The following is a 14,800-nucleotide window of genomic DNA, read 5'->3' on the forward strand; positions in this document are numbered from 1 at the left end:
ATATAATAAAAAAATTAGATTTTTTCTTATATGTTATATTTTGAATTTTTTAAAACAACTTTAAATTAAAAAAATTTAAGTTTTCCTTAAGTATACGACTAAAAACATTAAAATGACATCTATCAATTCGATGGTTGATTTGAAAGCTTTCAAAATCATATGGAAGATAAAAGTCAAAATAATTCAAGTGTGAAAACAATACTGTTCACTTTTTTCAAGAATGTGTTCGATGGAAAAAATAAAGTTTTTATGTGATAATTTGTTTAATGTTCAATCCGATCAACCCATGATGTATTAATTATAGTTTTGTTCCATTATTTTTAATAAAAATTGATCTGATCAATCGGAAAGAAATTATATAATAACAACAAAAATATTTTATCTATATAAATAAAATGATCAAATATATAAAATAAACTATCGATAATATATACAAATAAACTCATCCTGCGCAAGGCGCATTTCTTATCCTAGTTGATTATTACTAGCCTAGTAATGTTGTCATCTTGGTTTAAAATGTATATTGGTTGCTGACCAAAATAATGTCAATATTACACCAAATTGAACATTTCTTAAAAACAGTATACAAAACATTCTGTGAAATACAAATATCTGTAATGTGAATCTTCTCCCTTATCTGTACAGACATGGTCATGGACTCGTGTTGGTGCAATCATGTTTACGCCTTGGATATGTGTTATCTGACAATAATGTTCTAATAGAGTTGAATAAGAGTGATATGTGTAAGAAACTGTCAAAGCTAGAGTCGAAAGAGTGGTAGGAGTGGAAGGAAGAACATATATTTCCTGAAGAGGCTGATCTCTATAATCTCATTATGATACAAACAAAATGTGTGTTTTTTGGATTGGACTTTTAAGAAGATTACTACTACAAACTAAACTCTATAAAAGTGGAAATAATATGAACAAAAATCTGAAGAAAGACCATAGCGTTACTGTTTTAAATCTTTGGTTGGTGGAAGATGAGCTACTTTCGGAGTTGGTTTGGTTTGTTCTGTGTAGCTCCTCTGAGGAGTTGTTATTATGAGTCCTTATCCCGGCTGCCATTGCCGGAGCCACCGCCTCTGTTTTGTTTGCTCCGGTAAGAGTTGTCTTTGTCTCTTCAATATCATAGCCTGCGTCAAGAGATAAGTCAGTACACACAAATAAGTGTTTCTAGCAAAAACATTAGAGGAAGAAAGAAACTTACAGTCAAACTTTTTCCAAGCTAATACGAGCTTCTCTCTGTCGAATACTACACGATACCCCGTCATGTAGTTTTCTGTTTCATTAAAGAGTACACAACGTGAGTTCATTATCTAAAGGATATTTCATGATCCATGAAAAAGAAAAGCTGATCTTACGTCCGATTATGTTGAGTTCAGAGCTTTTGACAATGGCCAGGCAATATACAAGCTCACCCTGTGAAAAATGCAAATTTTCTGTTGAGAAGGAGAGTGAACGATAGAGAAAGAAGTATAGAAGAGAGAGAGAGAGAGAGAGACTAATGAATGACCTCGGTAGAGATGACTATTATAGGATCGTTGATGGTGAAGTGGCTGTTTCCTTTCATTGTGAGGCTTAAACTCGGTATCAAACTCGCATTCGCATCAGAGCTGATAACACAGTTTACAAGATTAGATATGAGTGGAGGAGACAAAGACGCATTGAATGTTGTGGATAGATACAAACTCATACCTCATGTCATAGCAATAGTTGAAGGGAATCCTCGGATCAGGTGAATGGCGCTTATCTTGAGCCTGAGAATGGAACTGAAGAAAACAATGTGATTCATAGACTCTTATGAGAAATATTATTGGCGTTTAGATGCTTACACTCTCTGAGACTGATGTATACATGGGATCCACCAAATAAGTAAATGAAGTGCCAGTGTCAAACAGAGCTGTAAACTCATCATCTATGAGAGTTGTCCCCACACGTACTCTAGTCACCGTGATGTTGTAGTTCGGACTGCAACAAATGAAATTAAAAATGTGCATTCTTGGCAAAATCTGATAAAAGTAGTGAATGAGACCACCACTTACTGAGAAGGGTTGAGATTAAAGGGCGTCTCTTCCTGATCAGAACTACCTTTATCCCCAAAACTAATCCTCCCAACTCCATCATGTCCAAAACACATTGAGAAAGAATCAGCAACCAGACCTTCCCTCGCCAACACACTCGGAACCGATATCTTCTCCATACCAAGACCGAATAAACCATTCGGCGCCGCAATGTCAAGAAAAGAACCGCTCTGAACCTGTCCACATCTGCACACACATCCCACATTTTTCTTCAGTAAAACTGAAAACACACACACAAGAAGAGAGAGATGCTGCTACTAACCCGAATGTGACGTAAGCCTCGACACGCTCAGGGCTCTTATCCTCCGTAGTCAAGTGCATAACATCTTCCATGAGAACACCGGAGGTGGAAGTCTGAGCGGAGACGTAAGAGACCATGTAAGGGCAAGTGCTGAACGTTCCAAGGCACTGGTTACGCTGCGCGCATAGGCTGTTGTTGCAGGTGACTTTCTTGTTTGTTTTCGAGAGTTTAGGGTTGTAAATGCTCAGCTCAAACTCCTATTAAACCCACACACACACATAGAATCAATCAAAGTGGGTAAAAGACACGTAAGCAGCAGAGTAAAGTTAAAGCGTTGAATTAAAAAAAAAAACGTTTACAGAAGAGTAAGCAGGTCCTTCGGTAGGTGCGCATTTGCCGCAATCGCAAGGCACCCAGAAGAGGTCGCTCCCTGTGTCGAGCGCCACCATGAATCTCATCCCCGGAGTTCCCAATTTCACCGTCGTGTAATGCAAACTTAACATCAAAACATGCAAACAGGTGAAAAAAAGGATCAGACTTTATACTGAAAACAGAGCATCTGAGAACAGAATCGAACTTACAATCAGAAAGGATCAAACTTTATCACTGAAAAAAACAGAGAATCTCTTGAACTTACAATCCGAGGGAGCTGATGCGAGAAGTGGAGTTTCCGTCGGAGAAAGTGAGAGCGGACGACTCGGATTCCTCGGAATCGGAGAGGCGGCGGCGGCCGCGGATGAGGCGGTCGCGGAGGACGAGGGCGTTGTAGTACTCGAAGGTTCCTTTAGGGGGGAAAGTGCTACCGAATCGTCCGGTTAAATCGGACCAGCGCTTGACTTCGTCGGAGAATCGGTGGTGCATCTCGAAGGTGAAGATTCGAGCTTTGGAGCAGCTCGGGGAGGTTAGTAGCAGCGTCAGAACCGGGATCAAGAAGAGAGTGGTCTTGAAGAAAAACGCCGACATTGTGAATCGATTCTCGTTTTCTTCTAGTATTGTGCTATTTTCTCGGGAAAAATCATGACATTGGTAAAATCAAGGAGTAAATTGAAAATCGAAGTTAGGTATTTTGAGGAATGAGGAAAAAAGATGTAGACTTTGCGAGGAAGAGAAACAGAGAGAGAGAGAGAGAGAGAGAGAGAGAGAGAGAGAGAGAGATCTATTTTGTTATTCGTCTTCTTCGTTAGGTGAGTGAGTAACAGTCCATGTGTTGGAAGAAAAGTGGGTCCCGCCTGCTAATTTCTGTTTTTATTCTGACTTCTTAATCCCATGAATGATTATTAATTAATGCTTAAAGTGATGATGGTGGATCCAGTTGATTTATTTGCTGTAACCAAAAACAAATGTAATACTCTCCGTAAATCATGGTTCTAAAAAATCGGTTTAAATGATAATTTTCTTAAAATCTGATTTAAACTGATTTAAAATCGATTTTAACCGGATTAAATCAATTCAATTCTGTTAAATTAAGTAATAATGTTAATATAAATCTATGTTGCATGGAAACTCGGTTGAATGTACGTTTCACGTTTCGGAATCGTAATTTCTCGGAAACTCGAATAAACGCATTGGAAACTTGTTTCTTAAAAATCTCAGTTTGGAAACTTAGTGGAAACTTACGTTTCTGTTTTGGAAACTTGCGTTTCTGTTATGAAAACGCTAGAACTTTCCAATTGGTTATGATTTGTATTTTAGTTAAACTATTTAATAGGCGCTTACGCTTTACTAAGAAGTGCGAAAGGGTTTTTCTTGCTTGTTTAGTAAAGTCACGCTTCTTTATTTAGAACTGAGTAGGTGATTGCTGGGGGCAGGGCACTCTTCATTCTTTTTAAGTATTGAGTTTTTGTTATTTTGAATTTCTTATATGATTTTGATGTACAATGATGATTTTTTCCGTATGATTAAATAGAATGACTATTTGTTTATTTGTATTCTAAGATATACTAAACATAATAAAAATGAATGCAATTATTAATCAGTTACATATATATTTATAGATGTTTCTAAAATGTTTCCAAAGCAAAAAAAAAAACTCAAAAGCATGATCCACGTTTTGAAACGTTTCGTTTCCAAGTATTCGCTTCCGTTTCTATGCGACCTAGGTATAAATCCATAAATTTATTTAATTTCTCTTGTTTTGTATATTTAATTTATAAAAATAGTTTAATAAATAAATCTAAAAATTAAAATATCTTATATAAATGTAAAATAGATATAAAATACATTAATAATTGGTTAACGTCTAGGCTCCGTATAAACTCTGTATTATCTGCCTAATCGATAATCCTGTATAGAATGCTTATTTATTGTCTAGTGATTTCTTCAACATTGGGATAGATTATACAAACTTACAGGGGGAACTTGGAACTTTGGAAAATCTAACATTATAATGAGGCAATTTCAAGCCTCTTCGGTGTGCCATGTCAGCAGGTTTGTGGACCCGCGTTTATTTTTTTAAAACCCTATAGTCTTGGTAAAATGGCTATGAACAACAAAATACACTTTAACAAAGTGGTCTAAGGTTTCTAATTAAGTTCGCCAGTTTGTGGGTTCAAGCCACGCAACCGCCATATTATATGGGTCTCACTCAAAATAAATTATTTTTTCATTTTTTCGATATAATGTCATATGATAATGATAAATGGACTTCTTCAAAAAATAAAAAAGGTTCGATATTATGTTATGATAAATGGGTTTTGACTCTTGAGTTTCCAAGAAAGTAAGAAACAGCTTTTCTTCGTCAATTTCTCCATTTCCCCATCTTAAATCAATTCATTATTAATGGTCTTGATTCGTAACACCTCCTTAAATCCTCCTTATACATACTTCATCTTAAACAAAGAATCCCTTCATCTTTAAAACTCTCAACAATTCCTCTACTGGTTACAGCTTAAGGGAGAATACAGAGTAACGAAAGTTGGTAACATCAGCAGATTGTTCAATTTCGACTTATCGTGCATTTCAGCGTGAGTGAGTTGAACTAGAAAAAAGGAGATCCGATGTCGTTAGAAGCACAAAAACAGTTGCTTCATTATGCCGTGAGAATAAAATGATGAAAATATATAAGAAGCAATGGTAAGATCTTTTTAAAACTTGAATATTTCAAATTGAAGGCATATTGAGTGATATCAGCTGCGCAGTTTCTTTTTTTTTTGTCGTAGGCTTTTTAAACCGTTAGAATATATGCAGATCTTCTAGGTATCAAACTCACAAAAGAACATTAAATCTCACCATCACAAACATATGAGATCCATGCGTCGGCAGATTAAAAGTGAAAGAAACGAAAAAGAATAATGGAGATTTGGGAAGAATCTTCATGCTCTCTGTTAGGCTAGATTGACGGTGAACTCGAGCTGATGGCATGACGGCGAGATTGCGAAGATGGTGTGACGTTGAGCTTGAGCACATGTGAGATGATGGCGTGAAGTCGACCTTGAGCTCCGCCTTGGATTCATCTCCGGGGAGCCTCCAGAGCTTCGTCACCAGCGAATCTTCGTATTCTTCAACTCCATTATCATCTTCTTATGTTTTATGTCGATCAAAATTCTTGAACATGAAAGCACTAATAACACAAATACTCGATAACATCATCTAAAATAATATATAGAAATATCAAAAGTATATGAATTCCTAATCATTTTTATATCAATTCAATTATGCTGGGAGATTTACAAATTTCAATCCTGACCATTTTTGGTTAAAACCCGAACAAAAAATATTCACAAAACAAACATCAAAATCCCATCTAAGCATCATCATTGTCTCCGGCTCCGCGCTTGGGCGGAACTACGAAACTAGTAGATTATAAGTCCAGCTTAGGTTCTGGTGTAACTAGGTTTGTAACCGTGTAAGTTTCCCAGTCGAAGTTGGGTTGAGAATAAGCTTTGTAATCCACTCAGAATCGGTCCTGGCCAAGTTGGGTTAAAATTTGTTGGGCCGGCCTATTAAACTGCTCCGTCGACACTGTCCAAGTTGGGTTAAAATGTGTCAAGCATGCAATTTTAGTTAGGTTAAATGAAAGTGAAACGAGTTTGATCAATGTGGGTTATCTTGATATATGTTTAACCCATTTATCAAACTATTTTGCTGGATAAGGACAGCTTGTCCATAATTACCAATCCTCTAATCAGTTGCAGAGATACGTTTTCATTTTTGCTTCTAAAAGTTTTTAAAATATCTATATACTGTTAAAATAGAAGTCATTACTTAATTCATATGTGATTTTTTAATTTGGACCCCTCTTAGAAAGTTGTTTAAATTATTTTTTCAACTATTAAATTATTTTTTCAACTATTCAAATATTTCAGCTATTTATTTGGACCATTCAAATATTTCAACTATTTATATAAAAATTAATTTAAAGATGAGGAGGAGGAGGAGATGACTTCCCCATAACTATTTGTTTTACATGATTAATTATAATATTTATCATATTACATAACTATTTGTTTTCCATCGGGTCCCTCTATTGTTTAATAATTAAGTTAAAGATGAGGAGGAGGAGGAGATGACTTCCCCATCGAGAAGCCTCGCCAAATAAAAAAACCGAAAAAGCGCGTGCGTCGGTGACTTGTAACTCTCAATCTCTTCTTCGAAAACAATCATTCATCATCATCAGAGCCATGTCTTACGATTACCTCTTCAAGTACATAATCATCGGCGACACAGGTGAGCCAGCCTCCACCACCGATCATACTAGATCGATTTGGTTGCTAATTTTACATGTGGTTTTTTCGGTTTCAGGTGTGGGGAAATCGTGCTTGCTTCTGCAGTTTACTGACAAGAGGTTCCAGCCAGTCCACGATCTCACCATTGGTGTCGAGTTCGGTGCTCGTATGGTCACCGTCGATGGTCGTCCCATCAAACTCCAAATCTGGGACACCGTACGATTCTATCTCTCTCTTTCGTTTCGTCTAGTTAGGTTATATTATTGATTGAGAGATGATTATTAATTGTCGTAATTAATAGGTTATATTATTGATTGAGAGATTATTTATAATTGGAAAGTTAATCACTAACACGACGGTTCTTTTCATTAAGGCTCTGACTGGTGACCTTTTCGGGAACACGAGGAACGAATAGAAAAGGAACGTATAGGAATAAAATGGCAGGAATGAAAAGGAATGCTTGTTCCTTATCAAATTTAACAAGGAATGTTTTTGTTCTATATTTCTCTACAAAAAAAGGAATGAAGAGGAACAAGAAGGAAAAACTATTCCTTGTGAATGGTGAATTTTTTTGGGAATGATAAGGAATTCAGTGTTCCCTTTCGTTCCTTGGTCACCATTCAAAGCCTAAGTGTATGTGTTTGTGTTGTGTATGTTTATGATTTAACGAAACGTGTGATGGTTGTAGGCTGGACAAGAGTCGTTTAGATCCATCACTAGGTCGTATTACAGAGGAGCTGCTGGAGCTTTACTTGTCTACGACATCACCAGGTTTACTACTCTTTTTAATCACGATATACTTTCTTCTCAAAGCCTGAATCTTTTGGAATTTATTGCTTCTATATTCCTGGCTAAAGGGTTAAAGCTTAGAATCTCAGGAGAATTGGTTGGATATAACTGTTTTAGGGAGTTACTTGTGATCTGAATGAAAGTTCTTGGCTATAATGGCAATGCTCTAGCAGTAGAATGTTAAGCAAAACAATTGGTTTTGGAATCTTTCTAAAAATAATATATTTCTCCTTTGTTTTGGATTTTTGAGAAGAGCATACGACGAAAAAGATGGATTTGGAGAGTTTAATCATTGGAGCTTTTCATTCTTTGATCTTTTTGTTCTCAAAAGTTTGTTCTTTTGGTTTTAGGAGAGAGACGTTTAACCATCTGGCGAGCTGGTTAGAGGATGCTAGGCAACATGCTAATCCTAACATGAGTATTATGCTGATTGGGAACAAATGCGATCTTGCTCACAAGAGAGCTGTTAGCAAAGAGGAAGGAGAACAGTTTGCCAAAGAACATGGGCTCTTGTTCTTAGAAGCATCTGCAAGAACTGCTCAGAACGTTGAGGAGGTAGTGATACTACCTTACAATTTATCTATCCGAATTCCGTTATTTAGCTGTCATAATAGAGAGCTATGGAGAATATGCCTTCCGTTTACTGAATTTAACATGTACTATGTGTATATCTACAGGCCTTCATAAAGACTGCAGGAAAGATCCTCCAGAATATTCAGGACGGTGTCTTTGATGTATCCAACGAGGTAACCGTAACATCTTCTAGTGTTGTAATCTTGTGAGTGTTACAATGAGTTGCAATCTCTTTTGGATTTTGCAGTCATCGGGCATTAAGGTTGGTTACGGGCGTCCTCAAGGCGCAGCTGGAGGAAGAGACGGTGCGATCGCACAGGGAGGTGGCTGTTGTGGTTAAAGAGACCTCGAGATGTATCTCATGTAATTTGGTGATTCAGAAACTACTTTGCTTTTATTAATCTCTGCAAATGGATACACCAGATTGTATAGTTTTTTTTTTCTCGTATCTTCCTTGCCAAAATACCAAACTGGTGCATTTGAGATCGTACAGCCTGATCTTTATAAACCAAACAGGCGTTTGCATCTTTTAAATCAATTTCTTACTTTGTACGTAAAGACAAAGATCTCCAAGGTTGAAGAGCAATTTGAAATCAGATTAACATCTGAAGAATCCTATAGTTAAAGTTTCTTCTTATGAAAAGTCTCCTTATTCATCTAAAAGACTGATTGAAAGGCATACCGGGAAGGTTTACAGAGGTCATAATAATCAAATAAAGGCAGAAAACGAAGAAACTGTCCTCTTGGTCCCTGTGCTTTAACGTCGATTAAGAAATGTCCCTTGCTGACGCTTCAGGGTGTTGAATGTACGCGTTACTAGCATCAATCTCGGATCATCCTCTGGTATTTCACGTTCCTGTACCACAAAAAAAACCCACATCAATAACTAATCCTCTCCTTCGAAGATTGAGAGAAAAAGGGTTCTTAATTTTATTACTTTCAGTCCCTTGTAGTAAGCTTCAACAGAAGCTAGTGTCTGTGGAATATTCCGAGCTTGCATAAGATCCCAGGTCATGTTGGCAACCGTGTACCCTCCGGTCTGCCGTAAAAAAAAAGAACAGAGTTTTTGACTATCACTAAGCGAAACTCTTTACAGCAATTTTTTGTTTGTTTCCAAAGGGTCTTACCGTTTCACCAGCAGCTTTGAGTAGCAGATTACTTCCAGTTCTTGCATCTAAGAAGAAATTTCGATCGTTCATGCTGACCTGCATTTATGACTTTGTCGTCAGTTCTACAGGCAAAGGATCTATCATTGGCCAGTGGCCATATACTCAGAGCGAATTTATCGCATGGATTCGTCTTTCAGTACAGCCGAGACTATAAGCATTTACCAGAGTCTCTTGAGCAATCTTCATTCCTTCCTCGGTGTAATCTGTCATTGCTCCCTCTATAAGAGTCTGTAGAAGCGAGCAACAACAAATAAAATTTATATAGGTCACCCAAAGATATGCTGAACGCAAAACAGGACATAGAAGCGTAATATGGATCCATCTTCGTAATCATTTGTTGGGAATAAGATTATAAAAAGGATAAAATTATTTTATCAAAGTTGTCATTCCCGCACTAGAAAAGAAAAAGTTTCCTCTTCATTTAAAATTCGAAACACCAATGATGAGGTCAGATGATAGTTACCGTGTAGAGTTCCATGGCAGGGGTTTTGTCTGAGTTCATGTAATCTTGAAACCATTTAAGACCATTTTTAAAGTCTTTCGAGTGTAGGTAGCACCTGCGTAGAGTTTATGGTGTTAATATACAAGTAACAAAAAGTTAAATTGGTAACTAAACCTATGATAATGACAAATGCTTTAACATCTAAATGCATTCTACATAATCGCATATTAATATACTAGGCCAATTGATTTTGTGGGCATATATACTGGCACAGAAAAGTGAAGTCTAATACACTCAGTCAAAGAATCACACTGCATGCTCTGTTATTTGTACCTCATAATTTGTACCACGCAGTAAGTATCCGTATTCTTTCCGTCTTTCTTAAGCATCTCAAGAAGAGCTTCCGTTGCCTGCCATTGAGAGTTACTTGGTCAGATGCTTTTATTACTCCCACAACAGAACGTTCCCTCAAAAATCAAAATAAGGACATTTTGGAATAAACACAAATCATCTTACTTGTACATCCTTTATATCAGCGAGCGCACTGAATGCTACGTGGTACACGGTCAAATTCCTCTGCAGAAACCTGCTCCTGTGGGAATATTCAGCGGTCGGAACATTGTATAGCTCTTCTTCGCTGATGCTAAACATCATATCCTCTGCACTCTTCCTTGATGAATCAATTGATGACCAGCCTTTCGACTGCTCCACCAACTCGAGAATCTTTTGAGAAAAAAAGAGAGGATATGAGAAAACCTACTGAAAGAAAAAAAATTAAAATGAAAATATCAACAGGAAACCTTCACAGGTTACCTTGGTGGAAAGGTTTTCTGGTCTAGGCTCCTTGTTTAGATGTGCAGTTATGAGTCCTGCATAGCAGAACTGGTTCAAACCAACACCAGCAGCAGTCATATCTCGAACTATCGCATACCTAACCATTATTCCAAGTCAGATACGAAAGAAAGGTTAGATCACGCATAACTTACTTATAATAGAGAAAATAGGAATCGAATCGGTTTATTAGCAGTAACCTACACAAGATCTAAATGGCCAGAAACAGCGCAGGCATTGAGGAGGCAAACAAAAGTCTGTCCATTTGGCTTTACATCGTATCTCTTCATCTCGTCAAAGACCTTACAAAAAGAGACAAACCAAAAGGTTGGTATATGAATGAAAGATTAAGATATATATACGAAAGCAAAGGGGAAGATAAACATACTCGGATCGCCTCCTTTCCATTCTTGCATTTACCACAAGTGGAAATCAAGAAGTTGTACAAGTTCACCTACAAGAAGAAACGCTCAGTCAACAATGAACAAACTCACTCTATAAAGCCTAAACAGTTGGACAAGGAATCACTCAATCTGCTGATACTAGACTCTCAAGAACTGACACAATCCAACCAGGAAGATCAGAGGACATACATCAGGAGCAATCCCCATGGACTTCATCTCTTCACGGAAAAAGAAAGCATCACTTAAACGAGCACCCTTCATCACTCCCACAACAAACGAATGGAATATATCAGCTGTAGGCTGCACACCATCTATCTTCATATCATCATACACATCCCTCAACAGATAGTGCCTACACAAACACAACATGTACACACACGCAAGGATCAATCAAGCAACTCAAGAATCCATCAAATACAAAAATGAAACGCAAGCTAGCCAAATAATAACCTGCGCTGAGCTGTGACGGAGTTGACAACCGAGTTGTACTCCGACAGATCGTTGGCGTAATTTCTCTTCGCGAGTTCCTCCGGCGATGAAGAAGAAGCGAAGAAACGCCGACTAACCAGAGCTCGAACCAGAGATCGATTCCTCCCTGTAAGCAATACGTAAATACATTCGATCGAACGCACACGAAAAAAGTAGCGACGAAGAAGGATCGAGCAATCGACAAATGAAAATGTGATCTATCTGGTTTAGCCACAAGGATCTATCGGTAATGTACAGGGAAGCGTACCAGCGATGGATTGAATGAGGAACTTCATAGCTCAGGAGATTTTCCGGCGAAGCTCAGTGAATCTGAGGCGACGAGATGGAGGAGAGTTGTATAATCGAGTTCCGCCGTCGGAGAAGAGGATATAATAGCAGCTCAGGGTTTAGGTGGTTAACAATAACTCGGGAAATAAATAAAATTATCGAACCGGGTATTAACCGGTTCTAGTTTAACGGATCGCGCTTTCTAAAGCATAAGATAGATTTTGATATTATCAACGCGGAGTTTATATGGGCCCTTAATGGACTAAGTTTGTGGACCAATTATCCAAAATTATGACGTGGCGGTTTATCAAACTGCGATTCCGCCACGTGAATGAAGAAAACGATATTTACAGTAGGGGGACCTCCCCAACTATAATTTTTTAATCTGTCGGAATATCACGTGAATACAACTAATTTGTGCAAATTATTGACCAAGAAAATAACTCTAACCAAAGCTCGTGGGAACTGATGAAACAACTTAGTTTTGATAAACGAATTTCAAACATTTATTTCATCAAGTCTTTGTACAAATGTTAGAAATAACTTTGTTGTGATGACTTTTCCTTATAAAAACACTTTTCATTTTAAGACATAGATTTTTTGTAAAATGACTCGAGAGGTGCTAGTTTACTCCTCGTGATTTAAAAAGATGTGGTTCACATTTAAAAAATAATCAATTAACTTTATAAAAGTCCTAGGTATACAACGTTAAAAAGTCTTTAAATATAGAATTATTTACAGGAAATAGGAAACTTTTAACATCTGGTCCATATTTTCAAGTCCTAGAAGAGTTACAGGCTATTGTGGTTTTGGATCATTTGGATTTAAACCTTTTTACTAAAACTTCAAGAACCATGAGGAAGATGTAAGGGAAAAAAAAACAAGCATCATTAGAAGACAACATACTGATGCCTGATGGTGTAAGAAAATAAATATTAAACGGACTGATCAACATAAACCATATATCCAATTATGTTTACAAGTTATAGTTGGCAACGAAAGGCAGTCTCACGTAATGAGTGCGTTAGCTAAAACTGACATTGTAATTAATGACGTGTTTGGTGAGTAATAAACATGTTTGCTTAAATGCTAGAGCTAATTAACAAAGCAAATCAAGAAAAAAAAAATGATTTGGCAAGATATTATCTCCTGGAGGCCCACGAGCCAACAGATTCCACACATAGAATTCAATGTATTTCCTTCACGTCATAACTTAAAGAATATTGCGGAAAAAAAAATCAACCATATTCAAAAGTTTGGTGAGACCAACACACAATCTATTAAATGGATTTGGTTGAGTTTTTCTAGTTTTCAAAGCTCCAAAACTTCTTTTTTTCTTTGTACATATAGAGAGAGACTAACCACATGATCACGACCATACATATAACAAGAGAAAGGTCAAGGAGAGAGATGGAGACTGTGCAAATGGTAAGAAAGGGAGAGATTAGAGATCACGTCTACACATAGGACATGATCCGTGTCTGAGTAGCCAATTGTCTATGCAAGGCAAGTGAAACATGTGATGACATTGTGGCAAGCTTCTTACAGTCTCACCAAGTTGAAAATCCTGCAATATTCACACAATAAATTAGTACTCATTTTTTGGTTCCCACATAAAGAGATTAGGACCAAAAAAAATACCTGAAGACAGACAGAACAAGAGTCTTTGTTGCCAGAAGCATCCAAGTTGTTTTTGCCAGTGATTTTGATTTTGGGAATTTTATTAACCATGTCTCCTGTTAATCCTTTTGAGCCACCGGTGTCAAAGATACTAGAGAGCTCATCAAAAGTTGCATCCACAGCTCCCATCTGATCAACACATGAATAAGATCAAGAAGTCCAGAGAGATTCATCTCATTGTGTTAATGCAACCAATAATAGTACATATATCAAATGTACCTGACTTTGAACCGCGCTTAACATAGCTGGACCTATGCGTTCCCGTACGAGTCTACCACTTATAAGACTAACAATGACATCAATCTACAACCAAAACATTAACAAAGAATCATTTATCAATCTACACTACTAAAAAAAAACAGAGTGAAGGAGTTGTTTCAGAAAGGAACTCAGCTCTCACCAAGTAGAGGAGGCAACCGAAACGTGATTCATTAGATTTCCAGAGAACAAGAGATGACTCAAAGACTTCGATGGAGAAAACAGCTCCTGAGATGGCTCCAACCGCAGCTCCTCGGATGAAACCACTCTCTGTTTCTTGGCCTATCAAGGCTCCTGTGACTGCTCCAAGCAATGTTCCCACTGAGAAGAAGATCAAAAAGGAAACAACTTTATAAGCTTTACATAAACCCCAAGACTTTAACTGATCAAATCAATCCAAAAGGAATATACTTTTCACCACATAGAGACTAAAGACGGAAAGAACAAGTTTTGAAATGTGCATAGAAGACGAGAGGCAGACCTAGAGCGAAGAAGAAGGTCAGAATCGCCGAGAGAACTGTGCCAAGAACAGCAGAGACAAGGAAACGACACGCGTCTTTGATCCGTTCGACGAAGTTACCGAGAGAGGGACACGGGGAGAGAGGACAAAACCCAGATTGAGATCTAGAAGAAGATGCCATTCTGTGTTTCGTTTCAGAACCTTCCAAAGATTAAACCTATTGTATAGAAAGAGAAGGAAAGAAAGAAAGAAACAGAGCAGATGAGCTTATTCAAGAGAGATGAGAGAGTTTATTCAAGAAATAGAGAGAGGGAGATGGATGGGGTTGGTTATTGCTTAGCTCTTAAGAGAGAAGAAGATCCGATGACTGGCCTACTTGCAATTAAAGCTCTGCTCGAGAAATTTTACCTCAAAGTAGGTGAAGTAAATTCTAGGCTTTTCCCTGCCATG

General features: G+C 37.5%; 4 protein-coding genes across 4 annotated transcripts; 1 reads left to right on the forward strand and 3 right to left on the reverse strand.

Moving 5' to 3' along the window:
- Positions 1 to 784: 784 nt before the first annotated feature.
- LOC106323969 (aspartic proteinase-like protein 1) lies at positions 785 to 3,287 on the reverse strand. The gene is made up of 10 exons (XM_013762007.1): positions 2,962 to 3,287; positions 2,684 to 2,819; positions 2,346 to 2,581; positions 2,045 to 2,269; positions 1,835 to 1,970; positions 1,698 to 1,771; positions 1,516 to 1,615; positions 1,364 to 1,421; positions 1,210 to 1,281; positions 785 to 1,135 (listed from the first exon to the last, which is right to left on the reverse strand). Exons 1-10 carry the CDS (start codon positions 3,285 to 3,287, stop codon positions 903 to 905), a joined length of 1,596 nt encoding a protein of 531 aa, XP_013617461.1. The 3' UTR covers positions 785 to 902.
- A 3,547-nt stretch (positions 3,288 to 6,834) lies between these two features.
- LOC106313429 (ras-related protein RABB1b-like) lies at positions 6,835 to 8,888 on the forward strand. Its single transcript, XM_013751234.1, has 6 exons — positions 6,835 to 6,989; positions 7,065 to 7,204; positions 7,677 to 7,759; positions 8,128 to 8,332; positions 8,455 to 8,523; positions 8,598 to 8,888. Exons 1-6 carry the CDS (start codon positions 6,944 to 6,946, stop codon positions 8,688 to 8,690), a joined length of 636 nt encoding a protein of 211 aa, XP_013606688.1. The 5' UTR covers positions 6,835 to 6,943; the 3' UTR covers positions 8,691 to 8,888.
- A 37-nt stretch (positions 8,889 to 8,925) lies between these two features.
- On the reverse strand, positions 8,926 to 12,108 carry LOC106313420 (pentatricopeptide repeat-containing protein At4g35850, mitochondrial). Its single transcript, XM_013751222.1, has 13 exons — positions 11,933 to 12,108; positions 11,647 to 11,791; positions 11,386 to 11,548; positions 11,181 to 11,246; positions 10,997 to 11,094; positions 10,775 to 10,892; positions 10,478 to 10,684; positions 10,295 to 10,371; positions 9,983 to 10,076; positions 9,682 to 9,747; positions 9,478 to 9,555; positions 9,288 to 9,389; positions 8,926 to 9,206 (listed from the first exon to the last, which is right to left on the reverse strand). The coding sequence occupies exons 1-13, from the start codon at positions 11,958 to 11,960 to the stop codon at positions 9,108 to 9,110; spliced, it is 1,341 nt and encodes a 446-aa protein (XP_013606676.1). The 5' UTR covers positions 11,961 to 12,108; the 3' UTR covers positions 8,926 to 9,107.
- A 1,091-nt stretch (positions 12,109 to 13,199) lies between these two features.
- On the reverse strand, positions 13,200 to 14,800 carry LOC106341977 (NEP1-interacting protein 1). The gene is made up of 5 exons (XM_013780746.1): positions 14,372 to 14,800; positions 14,033 to 14,211; positions 13,852 to 13,935; positions 13,594 to 13,761; positions 13,200 to 13,519 (listed from the first exon to the last, which is right to left on the reverse strand). The coding sequence occupies exons 1-5, from the start codon at positions 14,529 to 14,531 to the stop codon at positions 13,397 to 13,399; spliced, it is 714 nt and encodes a 237-aa protein (XP_013636200.1). The 5' UTR covers positions 14,532 to 14,800; the 3' UTR covers positions 13,200 to 13,396.

Source organism: Brassica oleracea, chromosome C1, assembly GCF_000695525.1.
Source record: "Brassica oleracea var. oleracea cultivar TO1000 chromosome C1, BOL, whole genome shotgun sequence".
Taxonomy (NCBI): Eukaryota; Viridiplantae; Streptophyta; class Magnoliopsida; order Brassicales; family Brassicaceae; genus Brassica; species Brassica oleracea.